Here is a 24,757-nt window from a genome sequence, read left to right as displayed (position 1 = left end):
CCTGGCTCGCTCAAGAACCGCCAAGGCCACCACCTTCTTTTTGAGGTCCTTCCTCAGATTCCATTCAGCCAAGCTGAGTGTCCTGGTCTCTTGAGCCACGTCGAGGCAGAGGATGATCTCGAGGGCCATGTGGAGCTGCACTTTGTGATTCGAGAAGATGGATTTGCTCCAACACCTGAGGCACTGACCTGTTCTTTTCAGCTTGTGAAAGAGCACTTGATGGGGCTCGGAGTGACTTGTTCCCTTGCTCCAAGCATCTTGGACAATTCTCTTGAAGTTGGGCAACTTCGTCCAGAAATTTTCAAATCGGAAAGTCTTGGGTCGTCTTGGTCCCTTGTCGCTAGCCAAAAGCAGTGGGCAGTGATCGGAGAGCGAGGATGAGAGAGCATGAAGGATGTGAGAGCCAAACTCGACGTCCCAGTCATCATTGCAGAAGAAAGAATCTAACTTGCTCATGGTCGGGTTAGCTTGCTCATTGCTCCAAGTGAACTTTCTGTTCTGGAGGTGGATCTCTTTTAGCTCACATGAGTTGAGGGCATTTCGGAAGCGCACAAGACGAGAGCGGTCTACGTTTGCGCGGTTTTTGTCTCTTGCACGGTAGATTTGATTGAAATCGCCTGTAACCAGCCATCGTATACCCTGTGACGGTTTGAGGCTAACAAGCTCTTGGAAAAAAGCATCTTTAAGGTTGCTTCTAGTAGGACCATAAACCGAAATGAGTTTGAAAGAAACAAGAGTGGTGACAATAGTGATGCTAGCAGAGATGCTGAAGGTGCCCAAGGAAATATTATCCACCTTAATGAAGTCTTCGTTCCAGAGAAGGAGGATGCCTCCTCTGGTTCCATCCGCTGGCCGCTCAGCATAGCTTTTGAGTCGTTGGCCACCCAAAAAAGCAGCCAAGAAAGGATCAACCGCTGCCAGTTTCGTTTCCTGAAGGCAAACAAGGTTGCAAGAAGTAGCAGTGATTGTCTCATGAACGGTAGTGTGTCGATTCGGACAGTTAAGACCACGAACATTCCAATTTAGGATGGAAAGGCTTTCACTCATTGGAAGACCAGGATACATCAGCGGTACTATAGAGCAGAAACAAGAGCCTTGCCAGGGCTACAGCAGGTGGTAGCTGAAGTACATAGCTACAAACAGGCCACTATATTCCTTTGATCTTGCATGATGATTCGTACAAAATTTCTTTTCGGTTTTTTCTTTTTCTTCTTATATACTACCATGTCACTTGACTGAGAGTCGATTGAGACCTAGACACACTCATTGTTTATTGCTAGGTGGCTTGCCAGTTGCCACGGACGGACGCATCGCAGCTGGGCCTGGCACTTGTTCTCAACTCTTGTGGACGAGTCACCACCCATACGATACGATGCGATAGTCAACTTGGCGCTCTTGACCCGCCGACAGAGACGCAGCAGCTGTGGTGGTTAGCCAGTGGATTACTTACAGCTCGTCCATCCAGCAAGGTCGTCGATTTTACTAGCAGCAGTAGCAACTTGCATGAGCATGAGTATCAAATCAACCGATCGATCCAAGACATGGCCGGATCCTACTAGGCCAAACCAAAGGTCACCGTACAGTACACGTGTCAGCTGTCCTGCGGCTAGCCTTGGTTTCTTCAGAGTTTGTGTCATCAGTCATCACCACACCTGCGGCTAGCTTCAGGATCCAGCTACCCTCCACAATGCCACCGTCAGCAGCAGCAGCAGCAGCAACAGTTCCTATCTCCTCTTCCCTTCTTCTTGCAATAATAAAAGTTACTCGGATACAACTGGAATCCCATGGAAGCCACTGATTCATTCTTGACACACCATCAGGCTTCTTGGTCTTTCCTTCGTCTGAAGAAGAACCCACCACGAGCCAACAGAGCCAACACCTACGCCTTCAGGATCCAGCAGCTTCTGTACTACGACGCCGTCCGTCAGCAACAGCAGCTCCTCCGCCTGTTGAGGCTGCTCTCCAGGTGCTCCGGCGGCGCATTCTCCAACGGGCAACACGCCTTCTGGACTGTCGGCCGACCAACTTATCCAGACAGTTGTTTGTCAGTCACCATTTGAGTTTGAATCAGGTTTCAAGTTCATGCTTATTTGCTCTTGCTCCGTCGCAGCAGGCATCTTACAGTCCAAAGTCACCATTCATCGGTACATATATATTTGTGCACAATCCCAGCAAGCTCCTCGGCCTTAAAATCCCAGCTACATTGACAGAGCTGACAATGCCAAATCCATACAGAGCAAAAAGAACATAGACAAAAAATGTTAACTCAGACCAGAAGTGCACAGATTTTTCAACATTGTAAGAGCTTCCTTATATCATTAGGCACCGAAGCCTCCTTTTCCAGCACAGACAAGGAAATATCGGAACGAAACCGCACAGCCAACTAACTAAACTCTCAGATTACAGCCATGCATTCAGGTCTGTACTGTAGTGGAGGCTCACGCTTCGACAAGAAAAACTGTCAAGTCAGACCAAAAGTGCCTAGCGCACAGATTTTCTACTTTCTCATTGTAAAAGTATCACTAAGGCACCCAAATGATAAAACAAGACCTCGGAAGCATCAATCACATTGAAGCGACCTAGCACTGCCGAGTGAGATATATCATCAAGCCTGTACTCCAGGCTGCTTCACCACCGTCAAAGCAGCCCTCAAATGCAGCAACCCGTCGATGAAGAGGCTGTCGTCGGCCATGAATGTCGACCATGGAACGCCAAAAAGATCACCACATTCCTCCATGCAACCACCTGTGAAGATAGCCTTATCCTTCAACTTGCGCACAAATTCTCCTGACGATTTTGTCCGTGCAGCAAACTCAAACTTGAATGTCAAACATGCCGAGGCCTCCGGCTTGTCATGGATCCCTAACCAGAGGCCAAAGCTGTATTGCCTACTCTGCTCGTCCATTTCACAGGTTGGCATGATATACAAGTTCTGCCCTGCAAGATGGAACAATTGCAAGAATAGTTCTCCTTCAGGGAAGAGTCGGGAGCACTCCTCGCGCGTTAGATCCAGGTACACAATAACCTGTGGGCGGGGTCGATCGAACTCAACTACTTTCAGGGGTTTTCTCATGTAAGCCCGTTGTGGAACTTGACAACAGGTTGCTGTGTCTGCTGCAAGTGCACCTTGCTCGTGTGCGGGGTAAGCTTTTTGTGCAAGAGTGCATCGGTAATACGCTTCTTTGTTTGCTCATTGTCTACATCATCATCATCATCATTGTTAGATGTGTATAGTCTCTTTTCGGTATATCCCCATTATATAAAGAGCTTCCTGTACTTTACCACACATGTATATGTAATGGCCTTTGGCCCTCAGTAAAGATCAGTTGTTGATTATCCAACATGGTATCAGATGCTAGGCTAACCTCTTTCTCCCGCACGACGCAACTCCGTGCATCTCGTTCCTAGCCTGCTCACCTCCGGTCGTCTGGCCGCTGCATCTCCGGCATGGCTCTGCTTCTCCTCCTACAGGCCGCCGCCCCCGTCCGGCTCCTTCTGCCTCTGTCTCGTCTGGACGCTGCTCCGTCTAAAAGCAGCCGAAGCAGCCCCGTCCGGTCGCCCTCCACTGGATGCTGCCCAGTCTGGCTGCCGCCTTGCAAGGGCCGCTCCGCCCGGCTGCTGCTGCTTCGCCCGCCCGGCTGCCGCCGCGCCTGTTGGCCCGCCGTGCCCGTCCGGCCTCCGCCCCGTGCGGCCTCCGCCTTGCCCGTGTAGCCGTGGCCTCCCAATCCACTCGGCTCCGCCTTGCCCGCAGGATCTGGTGGGCTAGCTCTCGATCCCATCTGGATCGGACGTCCACCCCTCCCTCTCGACTCTGCCTCGTTCGTGCGTGAGCCCCCGCTGCTTCTCCTGATCCAGATCGGGTCTTGTGCAGTTGATTTCCAAAAAAACAAAAAAAACCAGAGAGTTCGACATGTCCTCTTCAGGCTATGTTGCTGTTCCTCGCTGTTCGGTGATCTTTGATGGCACCAACTGTGCTGAGTTTGTGGGCTTTATGCGGATCCATATGCGTGGACTTCTTCTGTGGGGTGTTCTCTCTGGCGAGGTCCCTTGTCCGCCATGTCCTGTTGCGCCAGTGGCCCAATCCCACCAATGCCGCCGGTCCTTGCTGCTGATGCTTCTCGGGCTGACCGGGATGCCGCCAAGGCTCTAGATGATGCTGCAGTTGATGCTTATGATCAGCAGGTATCCGCTTATTCTGATGCTCTTTTTGTGTACTGACTACATTGCCTTTGTTAAGGCTCGCCTTCACGACCAGTTCGTCATGACTGATCTTGGTCCGCTGCCCTATTTTCTTGGTATTGAGATCTCCTCGACCTCTGATGGCTTCTACATCTCCCAAGAAAAATACATTCAGGATCTTCTTGCTCGCGCTACTCTCGGTGATGAGCGCACTGTTGTGACTCCCATGGAGCTCAACGTTCAGCTTCGTGCCTCTGATGGTGACCCTCTTCCTAATCCCACTCGCCATCGTCACCTTGTTGGCAGCCTTGTCTATCTTGCCGTTACGCGTCCTGACATCTCCTATCCTGTCCACATCCCGTGTCAGTTTGTCTCAGCTCCCACCTCTGTCCACTATAGTCACCTCCTCCGTGTTCTATGATATCTCCGTGGCACGATCTCTCAGCGCCTTTTCTTTCCCCGCTCCAGCTCTCTTGAGCTCCAGGCCTACTCTGATGCTACCTGGGCTAGTGATCCCTCTGATCGATGCTCGCTGTCTGCTTACTGTGTTTTTCTCGGTGGCTCTCTTATTGCCTGGAAGACAAAGAAACAGACTGCAGTTTCTCGCTCGAGTACAGAGGCTGAGTTGCGAGCCATGGCTATGTTGACGGCTGAGGTGATCTGGTTACGGTGGTTACTTGAGGATTTTGGTGTATCTGTTACTACCTCGACTCCCTTACTGTCAGACAGTACCGGTGCTATCAGTATTGCGCGTGACCCGGTGAAGCATGAGCTCACCAAGCACATCGGTGTGGATGCCCACTTTGTGCGTGCTGCTGTGCAGGATCAGACTCTCGCTCTTCACTATGTGCCCTCTGAGTTACAGTTGGTTGACTTCTTCACGAAGGCACAGACTCGAGCGCAACATGGCTTTTTCCTCTCCAAACTCAGTGTTATATCCCCATTGTATAAAGAGTTTCCTGCACTTTACCACACATGTATATATAATGGCCTTTGGCCCTCAGTAAAGATCAGTTGCTGATTATCCAACAATCATCACTGCATGTCAGGACCTCTTGGAGTTTCTTCCAGCTCATATGATTGAAGCGCAACAGCGGAAGTAGACGAGAACTCCATATCTTGTGCCTGTCCTCTGTTTCTACGAATTGCTCGCACACCCACTCGAGCAAGAAGGTATATACGGCATCTTCAGATGATATCTGTAGGTCAGTGATAGAAAAGATGGCTTCAATCCCAATAAGAGGCATGTCCATCAATTCATGAGGGAATCTGGAATGAGACAAATCATGCCTTGAGTAAACATTTTCATGCAAGATTTTGTGGCATAAGTGTCTACGCCTTTTCTTTTTTGAGAGAAGATGTCTATAGTTTTCACGAAAAAGGAAAAGAAAGTGGCTCCATCAGATGGTGGTCACTCACTTATCTAAAACCTTGTATTTGTTGGCGAGGAATTCCTTGGCTGCATCTGTCAGATGTTGAATTTCAGCAGCCACTGAAGTGGAGCATGGGTAATCTAGGTAGAGCAGTGCAATCTCTCTGGTCATAGGCAAGTTTGTGAGCAATTGGCTGCAACGCCTCATGCAAGCAAGAACCTCAAATTTATCGGCGGCATCAAGATGTCGAGCAGAAGATTGGGTTCAGTCGCTGTCAACTTTCCAGTGTACATAAATCTCAAAAGCTCAACTTTCCAGTGTACATAAATCTCAAAAGCTCCATCATGACAGTTTCCTCTGTTCCTAATAGAATAAAACAAGGAGGCATAAGGATTTATGATAACAGTTCGATAAAAAACTAAATGGCAGATTCTTTGTGCGTAAAGTACTACAGTACACCTTCGGTACTAGGAAAGCTATCCATACAGCAGACAAAGAGTAAACAAAATAACTATTTGGTACTTAAAGGCGACGATGAAAAGAGACTAAACCATTTGATTAAAAAAAACTAAGGGGTGACAGAGACTCGGGGACATAATCCCTAGAATACCACAAATAATCATGTTTTATATTAAAAAGTGTAGTGCGTGCAGATTACATAATAATAACAAAATCACAACAGAAAAGAGAAAACCAGGATAAGTTATAAAGGAAGAATGTTATCTCTGATCAGACTCTTTCATACCATTTGAGAAAAGCTACGGTGAATGAAGCATATTAGCAAATATGAACTGACCATAGAAGAAAATGAATCTCAGAACATTATGTGAATCACCTTGAGAAAGAATGGACTATTTGCAGCGAGAACCACCGAACTGATGTAAATGGTCTTTACTCGTAAGACTGGCACGGCCACCATGCATGGTCCAGGAAGAGTCAATACTCTGTCCATCTATCCATCACATATATTATAAAGATCAGAGAGAAATAAAGGACAAACGGGAAAACGAAGTAAAAGGCATAAAACACAACCACCAGACAGATTCTGCTTTTAAGATACTTGGAACACTCTGTGCTTCTATGTGCACATATTTGTTTATTCAACATTCAGAAATATGGTAAAATGATTAAGAAAATATCATGAACCTTCAAATTCATTCAGCTGCACCAAGCAATCTAAGCATGCTTGCTGCTTAGTAAGTAAAGTGATAGTAAATGTTATCCCAAGGATCCTGTTTGAATCTCGTATAATTGTGTCCAAGTATGAAAGAACAGACAGTATTTTATACCGTGCAAGCATCTAGTGGCAGAACCAAGTTCAAGTAACAAAACGGGGACATGGGGTTAACAAAAGTCATAGTTCGAAGGCAGGTTGTCTGCAATGCGAGCGGAGTGACGTGCCTCGACAGCGCACATCCTCATCTAGATCTTCGCCCGACGCTCCGGGTCAGCATCTTGTAGTAGGTCACCTTGGTGCGGACCATGGCGGTCAGCAGACGACAAGGTCGGAGCAGAGTGGTGCTCGGACGGGGTCGTGGTAGCGGCACAAATGGGAGGGAGAGGAGGGGAATGGGGATGGGCTAAGGTTAGAATCATCATCTGACTTAAATAATCGGTTTTGGCCCTTCGGGCTGAGGGCTGGAGCGGTGCCATGAATGCATTCTCACTGAACCAGAGGAGCCGTCTGGTGGACCGATGGGTTTTGGTGAGGCCTCCTGTCAGTCCGACGTGGCGGACGTGCCCGATCCTCCCAATATTCGCCCCATGTATTGGTTGTTTTTTTTTCTTTCGAAAAGGGGTATCCCCAGCATGTATTGGTTGGGTTTGGGGGCTGCCAGACAATCCGGTTGTTTGGGCTGGGTATGGGGTGCCTAGCTGGGCAGCAATTTTGTGACCGAGACATCCACCCGGACGTATAGGGATTTTTGACGGGTCTGATTGTAGATGCCACTGCTACAGGTGTGGATAGCGTTGTCGGCCAAAAGTGTATATTACTGACGCGCAAGTCGCCCGTCTGTGCCTCCGAGTCAGTGATGACATTGTCCGTCTGTGGTATGCTTCTTCACTGATGGGTCGGCCGGCAATGCAACTTATCAGACAGCGTGAACCAAAGACTTATCACTGACTGGTCGGTAAGTCTAGTTGCAAGCTATAAGCTGCACTGCTAGCAGTCTAGGATTACTACTAGCAGCACAGCAATGCAAAACACAAACATCTATTGAATACTCCATTTCATATAAACATATACAAATATTTTACATTGAGTTTCATGGGATACACATCCATTATAGTTGGATAGTCTCACATAAAAAAGTGGGACCTAGTACCTTGTGTTGCTTTAGTAGCTTATATGGGTTGTCTTCATGGACGTGGATTTTATGCCGAAATCTCACACGTCCCCATGCACATCGTGATTCCTACTTAATATAGCCCACTGCACAATAGGGGGCGTCTAATTCGCAGCCAGCGTAAATACGCAACGTTACCTCGCACTCGTGGGCAGGTCTCATTTAATTTCGTATGAATATTGGCTCGTGTGGTAGCGACATCCCTACCACGACTATTGAAGGAATCAAAGCATGTTGTGTTTCACAGTCAGATATCTATTGAATGCAAGACTTGATATTTTTGTAGAGTGCGGTAGAAATCGAAAAACATCACTGGCGTGAAATTTCTGTCACACTATACAAAACACTCTTCTAAAAGAAAAGTGATTTGTACGGTACACAGAAAAATCACAACAGTGACGAGGTGAATAATGTCTCTGTATGCAAAAAGGAGCAAATGACATTATGACATAGCAATTGACAAACCAATGAAAACATTTTTCTTCTTTTTAACTCACACCACAATGACATTATGGCATAGCAATTGACAAACCAATGGAAACATCCTTTTTTTTACTCACGCCACAATGACATTATGACATAGCAATTGAAGACCCAATGAAAACATTCTTGTTCTTTATGCAAGTATTGTTATTTGTATGCAAAGTTGAAAACAGATTTTTATTTCTAAATTGCTTGAATGATGACATAGGTAGGAATAAATTTTAGCTTTGTCATCTCATATTTCTCACAAAGCAAGTAGTCATTGCAGCGGTTTGGTAAGAAGTGTGTTCTTGGGCCACATAAGGACGTATGATCCATATCACCAGGAGTATATTCTACTCTAGATTAATTGGAATCTCTCTACAAAGTAGGAAAATCTCACTCTACAGTCACGAAAAGATCAAGAAAACATGATGACATAAGACACTACTCCCACCTGATTCTAAAATAAGGTGTAGTTTAACTGTCCAATGTCATGTTGACTATTTAGTCAATGGTTACAAAATCATAATCATGTGAAAGTACTTTTGAGTACTATAATCTAACAGTGTTTATTCTGTGACTGTGTAACATAAATGACATTACTTGACTAATCGGCAATCAACATACGTGTTCTTTTTAGAGTTGGAGTGAGTACATATTGATTTTGTGATAAAATTCAATTGCAAATCCGAACACAGCTATAGAAAAGAAAATTCTAGTTGTGAATTAAAATTATGATGTGAATCCGGCCCATTACTACAATAAGCATTGGATTTCTCAAACTTCGCTTTTAAATAAGAAGTTATAAGAGCCTCCACCAACTCCTTACATTGTTCTGGCGCCAAAGAGTTTCACAGAAAATGATGAAATTAGACCGCATGAAGAAGCATGTTCAGCCAAACAACAAAGCCACATTTGAACTGAAATCACAATGAAGCGACCGACATTGCACACACAACCTAAATTTGCCGAGTGGGTTACTGTGATATCATATACATATGTAATTCCTGCCAGCCCGTCACCGTCAAATAAACTCTCAGATGCAACACGCCATCGATGAAGAGGTTGTTGTCAGCAATGAACATCGACCATGGAGTGTCAAAAAGATCAGAGCATCCCGTCACCCCATTACTGGTGAACGTATTCTCATCCCTGAAAGTGCTCTCAAATTCTCCTGATGATCTAGTCCTTGCAGCAAAACTATAATCTACTGTCAGATATTTTGAGCCCTTCAGATTCTTAGTGACTACTATCCAGAGGCCAAAGCTGTACAACTTGCTCTGCTCATCCATTGTACATGTTGCCATGAGATATAAGTCCCACCCTTCGAGCTGGAATGGATGTGAGAATATATCTCCGTAGGGGAAGAGTCGGGAGCACTCCTTGAACGTTAGATCCAAATAAACCAGAATCGTCTCTGGGCAGCTTGGATGAACAACAGACAATTTCACAGGTTTGAAACCGTAACCTCGCTCCACGAATTGCCAGCAGGCGCTTACTTCTGCTGCAAGATCACCCTCCATCTGTGTTGGGTAGGCTTTGCGCAGAAGTGCCTCGGTAATACGCTCAGTTACTTGCTCATGGTCTATATCATCATCGGTGCGTGCTAGCTAGGATATCCTGAAGTGCCACACGTGTCATATGATTGAAGCGTACCAGCGGAAGTAAACGACAAGTCAAGATCTCGCGTCTTTCATCCAATGCTGGGTATCGCGCACGGGCCCACGTGAGCATAAAGGTATATATGTTACCTTCAGTTAGTACTTGTAGGCCTGTGCTAGAAAATATGGCTTCAATCGCAACAAGAGGGAAATCCATCAGTTCAAGCTCGAACCTGAAAAGAGACAAACCATGCCATGAGTGCACACTAAACACATGATTTGGGGAGGGACATCAATGCTGGACCTCAGTCTTCTTAGAAAAGGAAATAAAACATGGCTCCATCAGATGGAGATGACTAACTTCTCAAAATCCTTGTATTTGTTGGCAAGGAATTTCTTGGCTATACGCATCACACGCTGGACCTCACCGGCTAATGAAGCCGAGCAAGGATGATCCATGTAGAGCAATGCAGATTCTGTGGTCGTCATAGGCAAGCTTGTGAGCAACCGACTACAATGCCTCATGCATGAAAGAACCCCAAACTTATCCGCAACCATCAAGATGTCGAGCAGGAGAGTGGGCTCAGTTGTCGTCAACTTCCCGCCGTACATATATCTTAAAAGCTCCATAAGGGCATTTTCCTCTTTTCCAAGTAGAATGAAAACAAAAATGCATAAAGACGCGGAAAGAACGAATAATAGAGAAATAAAAGAAAACAACCTTGTGACTTGTGTACCCTAAATGATTATTTAAGTTGAATGTTGACTTCCAATATTTAGAAAAGATCCATGGGAGACTAACCTTCTCTTTATCACTGAAAATGCAAAAGTGGCAATAACCATGAAACATAAACATTCGTTTACCCTAAATATTCATTTTATCATTGAAAATACAAAATTGGCAGAAACTATGAAACATAATCTTCAGTTCACTATAAATATCCATGTTATTCTGATTCTAGATAGAAAATAGTACTAACACAGTAACAAATTAGAATAAATTATATAGGAGGAAGAATGTTGCACTTTGGCAATCGCATTACCTGAATCAGTGATCCTAATTGTCGAATGCGTCTACGCAGATTCCTTCATGCCATTTGAGAAAAGCTAAGAAGCATGAAGCTTATTAGAAACTTCAACTGGCTAGAACAAATCAACAAATGCAGTTCACAAAGGTCATCAGAGTTACCTTCAGAAAGAAATAACTTCTTGAAGCAAGAATCACTGAATTGATATAAAAGGTTTTTTCTTGTAAAACTGGTTGATCCACCATCATGGAGGAAGAGTCAATGATCTGTCCTTTATAACCTGCAAAATAACAAAGATAAAAGAGATTAATAAAGAACAAACTGGGAGAAAATTTTTTTTAGAAAAGGAGGATGTACCCCCGGCCTCTGCATCTGGACGATGCATGCAGTCATAGTATTAATTATTCCCAAAGACCTTACAAGGTAATACATCAAAGAACTGGGAGAAGTAAAACTCTATGTGTGAACAACATAATAACATGGTCTTCCTATATAGGAGTATATATTATCGGACATGTGCCTCAATGCAAACTCTCTCAAAACAAGCTTAGTTCGACGTCTCTAAATTCTTCCACAAATAAACAATTGTGAAAAATCTAACTAAGCAATGCCTTTTTCCAAAGGCTTTGTGACAAACTTGACCAAGAATTTTAACAAGAAGATTAAATGTCTGAAACTTCCAAAGGACAATAAGTAGTAGAACCGTCATATGTTGGTTAATCTCAATTACCATGCGTTAGTTTTTGGTGGTGGGCAATCCCCTGAACACCACGTACAGTCTGCTACTCTGTTAGTAGCAGCTACATCAGGCACTGCGCGCACCTTTCTCCTCGTGGTGGTGCTCCTGGTCGGCAATGGATCCTCCGCCGGACTCCGAAGCGTCGTCGTCGTTGGCGACGATCTCTAACCGCAGCTCCCTGTCGGAGAAGTGTGCCGAATTGAACGCGAACTCGAAACTGGGCACCACGCCGCCGCGCGAGAAGTCCAGCCCCAACTCTGCTAGTCTGCTGCCACTGCCGCCGCCATCGCTGACTCTTCGTCGGCGTCCATTCCCTCCGCCACGTACGGCTGGGAGAGGGAGGTGGAGCCGTGGAGGAAGCACCGAGCGCGGGACGGTAGCCGGTCGTAACCTAGCTGCCGATGCTTCTTTCTTCGAGAAGACGAGGTCGGCGGTATCTAATTAGAGTAGTTTTACTTTTGGAAGCCTCTCTCAATTTGATTCAAAGCCTGACTGTAACAATGCTACTGTACTATATATTGTTATTAATGAATATATATATACTAGCAAGAGGGCCTGTGCGTTGCAACGGGAGGAAAAATGTCACACGTTTTTATAGTCTATAAATGATGGTTTAGAGTTTGAGAATATGTAGTTGCGGCTGAAACAAAGTTGTTCTTAGATTTGTTCATGACATGCGTCTAATGGGGTGTTGTTATGGGTAAAAGAAAACGATAAAAACAAACATTATACATTTGCACACTATGGAGACATAAATGCATCGTGGGCGGTTAAGCGTAACCAACTTAGGGCATATTGAACATCATTCCTTTCAGCTGTTGGCTTCGCTCCATGACCTCAAGCTTATCCTCCCGCCGCCGTGCCGAGCTCGTTCTTGTTTCCCTCTGACGTGAAACATCGCTATGAAATTCTTCATGCATCCTCTATCACGTTAATTTTTTATGTGCAAATATTTTTCTTGCAACTCTTGAAAAAAATCAACATGCATATTAATTAAAGACGTGAAGATTTAAAAAAAATACATAAACAACATTTTTTTAGTGTCAAACTACATATACATCCCTCTTTATTGGGTCTCTCTTCATATTTCTTCTATAGCGCACATCCGACATTTCTTGCCATTCTTTTATAGCGTACCAACATCCCATCTTTAGGCCTCTTTTTTATTTCTTGCCCTGCATGTCCTTATTTATTTACATCCCATATTTGTCGGATCTCCTTCCTTGCCCCGCTTCCTCTCTTTTATTTCTTTTATATAGCACAACACATTCCATCTTTTATTCGGGCAACACAATCAACCATTATTCCCGCATTAATTGGATATCCTTGCCACAAGGTCCCCCTCTTTATTCCTATTATAGCTCAACACATTCCATCCTTATTCAGACATCTCTTTTATTTCTTGCCAAGCTTGTTCCTTGTGTACTTGCGGACATATATAAATTGATGTAATTTCATGTAAAGCAGCGATGTGGTACTATTGATTAATACGAGCTAAATACTTTCTTTTCATAGAACTGAATCATAGGCGAGCTGGTACCTTACTTACCTGCGAAAACTGGGGGCGCGGGTTCGATACTCCTGCACCACATTATTTTTTGGCTGATTTGAGCGATGCATCATCAATGGGCCGGCCCACGTGCGAGATGTACGGACCGTCGATCAGATTTGGTTTTGACCACGAATTAGTACCACCTCGAATAAGTTTTAAAATTCAAAGTGAAAGCGTAAAATCACAGGAAGAAAGCGCATTGTGACGGTGAACCCACGAAGTTTATATATATATATATATATATATATATATATATATATATATATATATATAAGGTTGTTTTTTCTCTTCAATCAAAGACAAAAAGTGCCAAGCATATCTAGTGTTTTATGGCTTGTGGAGAAGATATATTTTCTAAGCATGTCTATATATTTAGCAGGGAGCGCACAGCGGCGGTTCAGAATTTTCTTTTTTTTTGAAAAAGTGAACATTATTTGGAAAACATGAACATTTTTCAGTTTAGTGAACATGTTTTTAAAACAGCTACATCTTTTGAAAACACGAACAGTTTTTATTTTTTTGAAAAATGCGAATAAATGTTGAAATTCCGAACATATTTTTAATTTTTAAAAAAATTCTTGAAAATCATGAACGATTTCCAAATTTTGAAAAAAGAACGAAATATTTTTTTAACTCTGAACAATTTTTTAACATTTTTCGAAATTTGGGAAATTATGAAAGAAAAAAGGGCAAGAAAAAGAAAAAATGGAAATAAAAAGTTAAGAAAATGATTAAAAAATAAAAAAACAGAAAATAGAAGGAAGAAAAATCCCAGTTCAGGATTCCCAAAACTAGAACCAGCCTACAAATCTTCAAAACATCATATGGGCCGGCCCAGCTCGGTCGCTCCGTGCATTTGAACAGCATTGTGACGCATCGAGCGTCATATAGGGCCTATTTAGCACCTACCACTCGTAAGGCCCCATCTTGTGTGAGAAAATATGCTAATTTGTGTTTTAAAAAGGGACAAAATATTAATGAGTAGAATACCAATATTTTATTCATTGAATTTGTAATTTTTCTACAAACTTAAGGTCTATATGTTTGAAAAACAATTTTTTGAGCGGGTGCATGTGTGCTCTAGAGTCTAGACTAGCATTTACCGCTTCCGCTAGCAAGCACGACAAGAATTATCGGACAGAGGGAGTACTTTGTACAACAGAACGATAACAGCGAGACCGGGTCCAGCAGCCAGCGAGGAGAGCGCCGCCAGGTGCTCCAGCGCAGGTTCAGGCTCCAGCAACGGGTGGAGCCGGGACCAATCAAAACTTTCTACTTTCCACGTGCAGAAGCCGATGAAAATGAAGTCGGCCATTGTTCAGATTACTGTGTGCTTAATGAATGAATGGTAAGAGCATCTCTAGTAGACCCCGCATAAGTGGTCAAACCCGCAAAATTTGCGTTTTACAGTTTTGAGCGAAAAAAAGTGTCTAGAACAGAAACCGTAAAAGTAGTCCAACCCGTAAATTTTTAAGGGTCACCGCAAATGCACACCCGAAACCTTTATCTTTGGAGGTTGGAATGTCGAATATAGGGGGCCCCGTATACCGGTCAAACCTTGTTGGAGCAAACACGCCGCCGCGGAGTTTGCCGGAATCCGCCCTAAACTCGCCGGAATTCATCACCGCACATCGGAAAAGGCCGCTAGACGCCGCAATCGATCGCCACCGGTTCAAATTGGACGAGCTTGACATCGTCGTGGCCTCCCATGACCTCAGCCTGGCCGCCGGAATCCTTCCAACACGGCAGGCAAAGGGGCACGGCTCGCCTGGCAATAGAGCAAGGCGCGGACAACGGAGGCGACGGGGCGTGGCCGGCAAGGTTGGGCGTGGACGACGGGGCGTGGCCGGCGAGGCTGGGCGCGACCGGCAGGGACAGGGCACGACCGATGGGCGATGGGGCGCGGCCGACGGGCGACGGGGCGCGGCCGGCTGGAGGAAGGGGCGGCAACGGCCGGACCAGAGGAAGGGGCTCTTTATTTCAGTTTTACAGTTTGTTTTATAGTATCTATTCGGCTGCGCTAGTTTTCAACCCGCAAACGTGATCTTCGTGAAACTGCAAACGCATTTTGCAGGTCAAGTTTTTGCGGGGTCTGCTAGAGTTGCTCTAATCGACCACTTCCAAATAGTTGCTTCTCTCAGCCACAACTTCATTCACCAGGACATACTGCAACATCAGTGCACAATCCCAGGAAGTTTCTCTGGCCTATACATTGATGCGTCGCATGCTGGGCTTCCATGGACAATCGGCTTCATCGTCAAAACCGAGCTGGCGATGGCGAATCTAATGCAGAACAAACAAACAAAAAAGGGTGAACAATCACGCATGTAGAGAAGAAGCTTATGGTGAATCTAAAACAAAAAAAAAGGGTCAGATCAGGAAAAAAATAGCATGCTACAGAAAATATTAGCATGCTATATCGTGCTATAGCGTGCTATTAGTGAGACATTGTACATAAATTTATTTAGCGAGACAATTTTCAGGATGCTATAGCATGTTATTAGCGGTGATATAGCATGCTACTCCTTCCGTCCCAAAATTCTTGTCTTACATTTGTCGAGATACGGATGTATTAGACACATTCGTATCTCGACAAATCTAAGACAAGAAATTTGAGACAGAGGGAGTATTTTTTTTTCAGTGGATCAAATATGCCTACGTATCGCCACAATTTTCAACTTTCTCATTGCAAGCGAGAGCCTCCTTACATCATTCAGGCAAGCCTAGTTTTCAGCACAGACACAAAAATAACAAAATGTGACCGCATTGAACCACGCTGCCAACATGCCACCCCAGCTGGAATCACATGAACCGATCAACCTAACTTTGCTTAGTGAGATGTCGTCAAGATTGTAAACCCATCTGCCCAACGGCCAACCTCAAATCAGCTCTCAGATGCAGCACCCCGTTGATGAAGAGGTTGTCGTCAGATATGAACGTCGACCATGGAACGCCAAAAAGATCCACGGATCCATGTACCCAATCTGACAAACTGAAGATAACCTTAACCTCCAAGTTGCTTACGAATTTTCCTGACAATCTAGTCCTTGCAGCAAACTCAATATCGATGGTCAAATCTGATGAACCCTTCATATTCTTCCATTCTACTAAGCAGAGGCCAAAAGTGCACAAATTACTCTGCTCATCCATTTCACAGAATGCGACAAGATAAAAGTCCCGCCCTCCAAGCTGGAACGGGTGCGAGCATATATGTTCAGACCCGAAGAGTCGAGAGCACTCCTCGCGCGTTAGATCCAAGTAAACTGTAACCTGTGGGCAGGGTCGATCAAAAGCAACCAATTTCACAGGTTTGTACTTGTAAGCACGCTCAGCAAATTGCCAACCGGTTTGTGTACTAAGAGCACTTTCCATCTGTCTTGGGTAAGCTTTGTGTAGAAGTACCTCGGTAATACGCTTAGTTACTTGCTCATGGTCTATATCATTATCAGTGCATGCTAGGATCTTCTCAAGTGTCGTACATGTCATATGACTGAAGCGAACTAGCGGCAGCAAACGAGAACTCAAGATCCCACGTCTTTCCTCTGAATCTAGGTATCTTGCACGGACCCACTCAAGCATGAAGTAATATAAGTCATCTTCACAGCTCACATGCATGTCAGTACTTGAAAAGATAGCTTCCATCCCAGCAAGAGAAATATTCATCAGTTCACGTCTGAACCTGAAATGAGACAAACCATATCATAAGTACACTAAATACATGATTTTGTGACATCAATTTCTACAGTTTTCTCAAAAAAGGAAACGAAACATGGCTCCATTAAATGGGGATCACTAACTTATCAAAATCCTTGTACTTGTCGGCAAGGAATTCCTTTGCAACGCTTATAACATGTTGGACCTCAGCGGCCAATGAAGTCGAGCAAGGATGGTCTATGCAGAGCAGTGCAGATTCTGTTGTCATAGGCAAGTTTGTGAGCAGCTGACTACAACGCCTCAAGCAAGAAATAACCTCAAACTTGTCCGCAACCATCAAGATATCGAGCAGAAGAGTGGGCTCAGCTGTTGTCAATTTTCCACTGTACATATAGCTTAAAACCTCCATAAGGGCAATTTGCTCTGTTCCCAAGTAGAATGAAAACAGAAAAATCATAAGACAACAGTTTGATAAAGAAGTAACCAAAAAAAAAGAACAACCCTTTTGTACCTTAAATAATTGTTTAAGTTGACTATTGACTTACAATATTCAAAAGGCTCCATGGGAGGTTAACCTTTTTCCAATCATGGAAAATTTATATCTATACTAGTACTATATAGAATTTACGAGTTGGCAGAATCCAAACGATCTCAACCACTCAATACAACTATATCGGATGGCTCATAATTTACTTTTAACCTTGCAAATTACCTCATAATTGCATATCAAAAAGAGACTTAAAGCGAGCGTTAATCCCCTACTTAAGAGAATTAGCTAATCCATAAATTGCCCACATCGATGACTACAAGAGATGACATTCATCAGGAATATTTAGACAGTGCATGGTACATGCAATATATACCATAAATAATCATGTTTTAATTTTAAAAAATAGTAACACAACCACAATAGCAAACTAGAATAAAACATGAGAAAGAATGTTACACTTAAGCTATCACATTACCTGAATTGGCAATCCTAATTCTTGGACGCATCTGATCAGATTCTTTCATGCCATTTGAGAAGAGCTAAGAAATATGAAGCTTATTAGGAACTTGAAATGACTGTACAACAAATGCATTTCCCATGGGTATAAGAAATACCTTTAGAAAGAAAGGACTTCTTGCAGCAAGAATCGCTGAATTGATATGAAGGGCCTTTACTGTTAAAATTTGTGTACCTGACATGGCTGAGGAAGAGTAAATACTCTGTCCATTATCAGGTGCAAAATACCAAGACAAGTGGTATACAAGACAACTAGGAAAAGTAAAAGGTACATGATTAAAGCCATTAAACATATTATCTTCTGTTAAAATACTTAGAACAATTTGTTCAATGGTACATATTCATTTAATCAATCTACAGATCTATGTAAATGGTTAAAATAAGGTCACCAAAACTGAATGGTCATTTAGCTGCAGCCAGTAATCTAACCATGCTTGTAGCTCAGTGAGCAAAGTGATCATAGATGTTATCTCAAGGATCCTACCAGAATTTGTCAATGGCTTTTAAAAAGGTTCACGACAAACTTGACCAAGAATTGTAAAATGAAGACTAGTGCTGGACTAACCGTGGTTTACTAATCATGATCATAGATTTATTGAAACCTACAATCAAGGTTTACGAATCGACGAGTCGTTCCAGGGTTGAGGCTTATAGACTAATCGTGACTAGTCTAGACTAGTGCTGGACTAGTCGACGTGGTACTGTAGCACTCAACTTACAGTGCTCAACTACTAATACCTAGTAGTAGTCATTGTTTTAAGGCCTAACCCCGCCTTATCCTTGAGGCAGACATAGAAGGAACAGAGCAGTCAAACAGTTTAGCACGTAGAGTATATTTCAAGGAAAAATAAGGAAGACTTAGAGATTGGGCAACTACGTACCTATGCACTTCCTTGTAGCCCAAAAGCCCATCTACTAGCTATATACTCCCCCCGTGACCTTATTCCACTATCGTCACTCCCTTCTCCCTCACCACAGCTGCCACATGCCTTCTGCTGATCTGCTCTCTTTCCTCGTAACGGCACACAACCCTAAAACTCCTCCCTGCTCATCATGACCCTAGCCTTCTCTGATTCTCCCTCACTGCAACATCCCTCCTTCAACGGCAGAGTAGATCCGGCAAAGGAAGGAACAGAACCAGCAGACGCAGAGCGGAGCAATGCTCCTTGCCACCGCTGCCGGCAGCAACGGGTCAGCAGGTGCTGGCAGCAGCCTCGTCTTAGGTGCGGCTCGTTCTAGAGCAAGCCTGAAAACCTAGCTCTCCAATTTTACCCTCCCATGGCTGCGAGCTGGCTCACTTATCCCCTTCCAAATTTGAGTCGAGCGACTCATAGAGCACGACTAGTCGCTCGACAACTCGACTCGGCTTACATGAGAATCCTAGTCGGCATTCACATTGCGACTCATAGACTAGTCCCTCCACTAGTCAAGACTAGCCCTTCGACTCGTAATCAGTGCCTACAATTTCATAAAGGACAACAAGTAGTAGAACTTTAGGTGTCAACTGTAATAGCATGCTTCCAAATTTTCTGACTCACAGGGTTGTGTGTCTCCATTGTCCAGTGGGTAGTCTCAGTTGCAATGGATCGATTTTATTCTACTTTTGCAGGGTCAAGGGGATTGCTATTTGTTGCCTCATAGTCTGATGTATGAATACATGGTATGCCACTTGTTAAATTTGATAATGATTTAGCCCAGCACAGATTTCATTTGGTCTTACGTTTCCACGATAAGATCTCCGGTGCAAAACTTATAATAGCATTCTATTGTTTTGACCGTTGCCACAATCACTAATCCAGTAATCCCTAATAAAAAGATCAGCCATGTGACTGCCAAATTTATCTCTATGCAACAGGTTGTACTACATAAACAAAAGTGGTTCTCAAGCAGGCTAATAATGACCTTAAATGTTTTAACACACACAAAACAGACCTGTAGAGGCGAAAAATGCAGACTAATTAATATTGCCCTTGCATGCTTATATGTTGAATAGGGAACATGGTTGTGGGGAATCAGAGAGTTCTTAAGTTTTATGGAGCTCTTCCTAAATATAATACAACAACAACAAAGCCTTTAGTCCCAAACAAGTTGGGGTAGGCTAGAGGTGAAACCCATAAGATCTTTGGGTTTCATCTCCATAAGAGCGCTGAGTTTTTATGTTTGCTCGACAAGCCTATCACAATCCTCCTTCTTTACCCAGGCTTGGGACCGGCTATGTTGAGACAACATAGGCGGAGTTCTTCCTAAATATAATCACCTTTCTAAATATAAAGGATCATATTTTCTCATATACATATTCAACAACACATTTGATAATAATATGTTGTTCCTTTTTTTTCCGCTACATTCAGAAACATAATAATTGGCAGATTTGGCATGCGGACAATGTATAATCTCCGGTTCAAAAAACAACGTTGATCTGGTAACCACATTTCTCTACAAAATTGAGTTCGAATTAAGCGAGCACAGCTTTCAGTGTCAGATAACTCTTACATCTGCACAACATCAGCTCACGCACAATCCTTCAATTGAGTTTGACCTTGTGGATTCCTTCAATTGCTTCCACGTTACACTAAACGATTTAGCTCAAACATTGCATATGAAGCACAGCACTGAATCAAATTAATAATGTCTGAATCGCGTCAGAAATGCATAAACATAAATCCCCCCAGAGGCGGGGGCTGGGTGGGGTGGGGGGGGGGGGGGGGGGGGTGGGGGGGGGGGCAAGGGGGCATATTACGCACCTTGCCCCTTAATGTGGCGCACTGAGTCGGGGAGGGGTCCTCCTCCTCCGTCGTCGCCGGCGACGACCTCTACCTGCAGCACCTTGTCGGAGAACTTCTCCGAATTGAAGGCGAACTCGAAGCTGGGCACATCCGCGCCGCGCGAGAACTCCAGATCCATCTCCGCCTCCGCCGCGGCCGCCGTCTCTTCGCCGCCGGCCATGAGCTCCGCCGCGTCAAGAAGAGGAAGGTCGCGTGGGACCGGGGCAGTAAACCCTAGCTCGCGGGGGCTTCTTCGAGAAGGCGAGAGTGAGGTCGAATACAAAACCCGCGAAGCTTTTCCAAAATAAGATAAGAATTGTCAAGAGGACCTTATGATGTGGGTAAATTACAAGCACATATTTCCCAAAATTTAATTTTAATCAATCTTGTGTGAATTGTACAAAATTCATCACATCGTTTTTCATACAGTACAAAACAATAATATTATGTCTATACCATGTAAATCATATATCGAAATATGTATGTGGCAACCGTGTGGCACATTGCAAAACTACCACACGGTTCCCAAGCCCTTCGATCGGCATCCCAGGCACGATCCTCTTTTTCCGTTTTCTGATTTTGCATATCCCGATCATGTTCCTCCTGTCTTCCTCCCCCACGCCTGGCCGACGGCGCCTTCCTCCGCTTCCTCCTCCCAGGCTTCAAGCCTGAGCCCGCGGCCGCGTCTAGACCCAATGCCTCATCGTGCCCCAACCAGATCCGCTCCCTGGCGCCCGCCCCGGCGAGCACCTCTTCATCCTGCCTCCCGCGTGACTCCTACCGCTGCACGCCCGCACCTTTTCTCAATCCCTCCAACGCGGCCCGCTCCATCGGCCAGCGCCCAGCCATGGGGGCGCCCAACGTAGGTGGCTTCACCGGCCGGAGTCCCCCGGTGAGGTGAAGGGTCGGGGGTTTTTGTCGGGAGCATGGCTCATGCATGTATGCGAGAGACAGGTATGGACCTCGCCAAACCGAACAGAGGCGAGGACAATGCCGGGGCCAGGTGAGCTGTTGCGGCGGTGAGGAGCGAGATGACGGTGTGGGTTGTCATGGAGAGGAAGGGCGGGAGTGGTAGCATCGACACCAATGACCAGGCGGCCATGACCAGGGGACGTTCCAATCTTTGGCGACTTGGTCTTTTTGACCTCTCCTACTTCGCCGTTCCACAAGTTAGACTCCATTCTTCTGCAAATGCATATACTGCTCTTGCCCGAGGTTGCTCTGCTCTACTCAGGTCCTGTGATGGATTTCTCTGAAGTTTAGGTTTCTCCGTCTTTCAAATAGGTGTTTGTTTTTAGAGCATTTGAAAGGGCATGTAGCCCCTAAAAGTGGTTTTGGCAATTAAATGACAATCTCTATGGACTAATGTTTTCAGTGAGATATATTTGAAGGTTTTGTCCATAGATGGTGCCACAAGGATATTGGATGGAATCAAGGATGAAGTCCATATATATGAAGATATATTTTCCCTATGCTTTGGTATTAAATGACAATTCCTATGGAGAATCAAGTGCATTGAATCTTATATGAATATATGTTACATGGTGATGCTTGAAGTGCATTGGGTTGTTTTGTGAAGTCTGCCATCAAAGCATCCGAAGAAGTCCTCATGGTATCCTTCTCTGGATACCCCGTGCACACGGGCTTGTACCGTGTGCACGGGGTCGAGTGTCAACTCTCTGGATACCCCGTGCTCACGGGGCCTAGGTGTTGGCTCTCGAGATCCCATATCCGGTAAGGTTTCAAGTTGGTCTTCGGGTACTTCTATTGAAGCCATCAAGATTGGTTTCAATGCCTAATCTAATTATGTTTATGATGGAGTTCATTGGAGGATCTCAAAGATTGATATATTTGGGCTTCTGAGGATCAAGGCTTGAGAGAGTAATCAAAGAGAAGAATTCAAGTTATGGTTTCAAGACAAGATAATGGTGAGCTCATGTGTTGGTTTTAGGTTGATCAAGTCTTGAAGCAAACAACTAGAGTGAAGAATTCATTGTGCCTCTCAAGATATTATGATGGAGGGCTTTTAAGGATCAAGGGCTTGAGAGAATAATCAAAGAGAAGAATTCAAGTTATGGTTTCAAGACAAGATCATGGTGAGCTCATGTGTTGGGTTTAGGTTGATCAAGTCTTGAAGCAAACAACTAGAGTGAAGAATTCATTGTGCCTCTCAAGATATTATGATGGAGGGCTTTTAAGGATCAAGGGCTTGAGAGAATAATCAAAGAGAAGAATTCACGTTATGGTCTCAAGACAAGATCATGGTGAGCTCATGTGTTGGGTTTTGGTTGATCAAGTCTTGAAGCAAGCAACTAGAGTGACGAATTCATTATGCCTCTCAAGAGATTGTGATGGAGTTTTTAGAAGGGCAAATGGTGGCCAAGATGATATTCATAGTGGGACTTGATATGGCCATGAAAGAGTCTTTGGTGATATCGTCTTGAAGCAATTAAGGGAAATGAAGAGTTCATTGTGGCTTTCAAGAAACCAAGATGGAGCTTAGAGTAAAGATGGAGCTTGGAGTAAATGTTGGAAATATGCCCTAGAGGCAATAATAAAAGCATTATTATTATATTTCCTTGTTCATGATAATTGTCTTTATTCATGCTATAATTGTGTTATCCGGAAATCGTAATACATGTGTGAATAACAGACATCAACATGTCCCTAGTAAGCCTCTAGTTGACTAGCTCGTTGATCAACAGATAGTCATGGTTTCCTGACTATGGACATTGGATGTCATTGATAACGAGATCACATCATTAGGAGAATGATGTGATGGACAAGACCCAATCCTAAACATAGCACAAGATCGTATAGTTCGTTTGCTAGAGTTTTCCAATGTCAAAGTATCTTTTCCTTAGACCATGAGATCGTGTAACTCCCGGATACCGTAGGAGTGCTTTGGGTCTACCAAACGTCACAACGTAACTGGGTGACTATAAAGGTAGACTACGGGTATCTCTGAAAGTGTCTGTTGGGTTGACATGGATCAAGACTGGGATTTGTCACTCCGTATGACGGAGAGGTATCACTGGGCCCACTCGGTAATGCATCATCATAATGAGCTCAAAGTGACCAAGTGTCTGGTCACAGGATCATGCATTACGGTACGAGTAAAGTGACTTGCCGGTAACGAGATTGAACGAGGTATTGGGATACCGACGATCGAATCTCGGGCAAGTAACATATCGATTGACAAAGGGAATTGCTTGCGGGGTTGATTGAATCCTTGACATCGTGGTTCATCCGATGAGATCATCGTGGAGCATGTGGGAGCCAACATGGGTATCCAGATCCCGCTGTTGGCTATTGACCGGAGAGTCGTCTCGGTCATGTCTGCTTGTCTCCCGAACCCGTAGGGTCTACACACTTAAGGTTCGGTGACGCTAGGGTTGTGAAGATATGAATATGCAGTAACCCGAATATTGTTCGGAGTCCCGGATGAGATCCCGGACGTCACGAGGAGTTCCGGAATGGTCCGGAGGTAAAGAATTATATATAGGAAGTGCTGTTTCGGCCATCGGGACAAGTTTCGGGGTCACCGGTATTGTACCGGGACCACCGGAAGGGTCCCGGGGGTCCACCGGGTGGGTCCACCTATCCCGGGGGGCCCCATGGGCTGAAGTGGGAGGGAACCCAGCCCATAGTGGGCTGGGGCGCCACCCCCCAAGGGCCCATGCGGCTAGGATTGGGGGAAACCCTAAAGGGGGCGCCCCCCTTGCTTGGGGGGCAAGCCCCCCACCCTTGGCCGCCGCCCCCCCTAGTAGATCCATCTACTAGGGCCGGCGCCCCCCCCTTGGCACCCCTATATATAGTTGAGGAGAGGAGGGACTTCATACCTGAGCCTTGGCGCCTCCCTCTCTCCACGTCACGTCTCTCTCTCGTAGTATAGGCGAAGCCCTGCTACTGTGACGCCCTGCATCCACCACCACGCCGTCGTGCTGCTGGATCTTCATCAACCTCTCCTTCCCCCCTTGCTGGATCAAGAAGGAGGAGATGTCTCCCGTCCCGTACGTGTGTTGAACGCGGAGGTGCCGTCCGTTC

The 24,757-nt window shown here is 44.8% G+C and overlaps 1 protein-coding gene and 2 pseudogenes across 2 annotated transcripts; all 3 read right to left on the bottom strand.

Annotated features, from left to right (window-relative positions):
- Positions 1–1,614: 1,614 nt before the first annotated feature.
- On the bottom strand, positions 1,615–5,857 carry LOC125552980 (BTB/POZ domain-containing protein At2g46260-like; annotated as a pseudogene).
- A 3,485-nt stretch (positions 5,858–9,342) lies between these two features.
- LOC125554923 (BTB/POZ domain-containing protein POB1-like) lies at positions 9,343–14,600 on the bottom strand (annotated as a pseudogene).
- A 1,347-nt stretch (positions 14,601–15,947) lies between these two features.
- LOC125552982 (BTB/POZ domain-containing protein At2g46260-like) lies at positions 15,948–21,000 on the bottom strand. Of its 2 annotated transcripts, none has more exons than XM_048716706.2 (5): positions 20,690–21,000; positions 18,044–18,129; positions 17,905–17,968; positions 17,083–17,362; positions 15,948–16,964 (listed from the first exon to the last, which is right to left on the bottom strand). In XM_048716706.2, exons 1-5 carry the CDS (start codon positions 20,889–20,891, stop codon positions 16,130–16,132), a joined length of 1,467 nt encoding a protein of 488 aa, XP_048572663.2. In that variant the 5' UTR covers positions 20,892–21,000; the 3' UTR covers positions 15,948–16,129. The 2 variants fall into 2 exon arrangements, with proteins under 2 accessions (XP_048572663.2, XP_048572664.2); XM_048716707.2 differs by having other exon boundaries at positions 18,044–18,120.
- Between the last annotated feature and the right edge of the window lie 3,757 nt (positions 21,001–24,757).

Source organism: Triticum urartu, chromosome 4A (assembly GCF_056163025.1).
Source record: "Triticum urartu cultivar PI428250 chromosome 4A, HENAU_Tu73, whole genome shotgun sequence".
NCBI classification, from domain to species: domain Eukaryota; kingdom Viridiplantae; phylum Streptophyta; class Magnoliopsida; order Poales; family Poaceae; genus Triticum; species Triticum urartu.
Note: the sequence above shows the minus strand (reverse complement) of the source record. Positions and strands in the feature narration are given on the sequence as shown.

Excerpts from the sequence above, each read along its gene's own strand:
- LOC125552982 (XM_048716706.2), bottom strand. The coding sequence starts at position 20,891 with ATGGCCGGCGGCGAAGAGACGGCGGCCGCGGCGGAGGCGGAGATGGAT. Across the intron at positions 17,969-18,043 it reads GAAGTCCTTTCTTTCTAAAG|CTCTTCTCAAATGGCATGAA; the intron begins GTATTTCTTATA and ends CATATTTCTTAG. Across the intron at positions 16,965-17,082 it reads AAGTACAAGGATTTTGATAA|GTTCAGACGTGAACTGATGA; the intron begins GTTAGTGATCCC and ends GTCTCATTTCAG.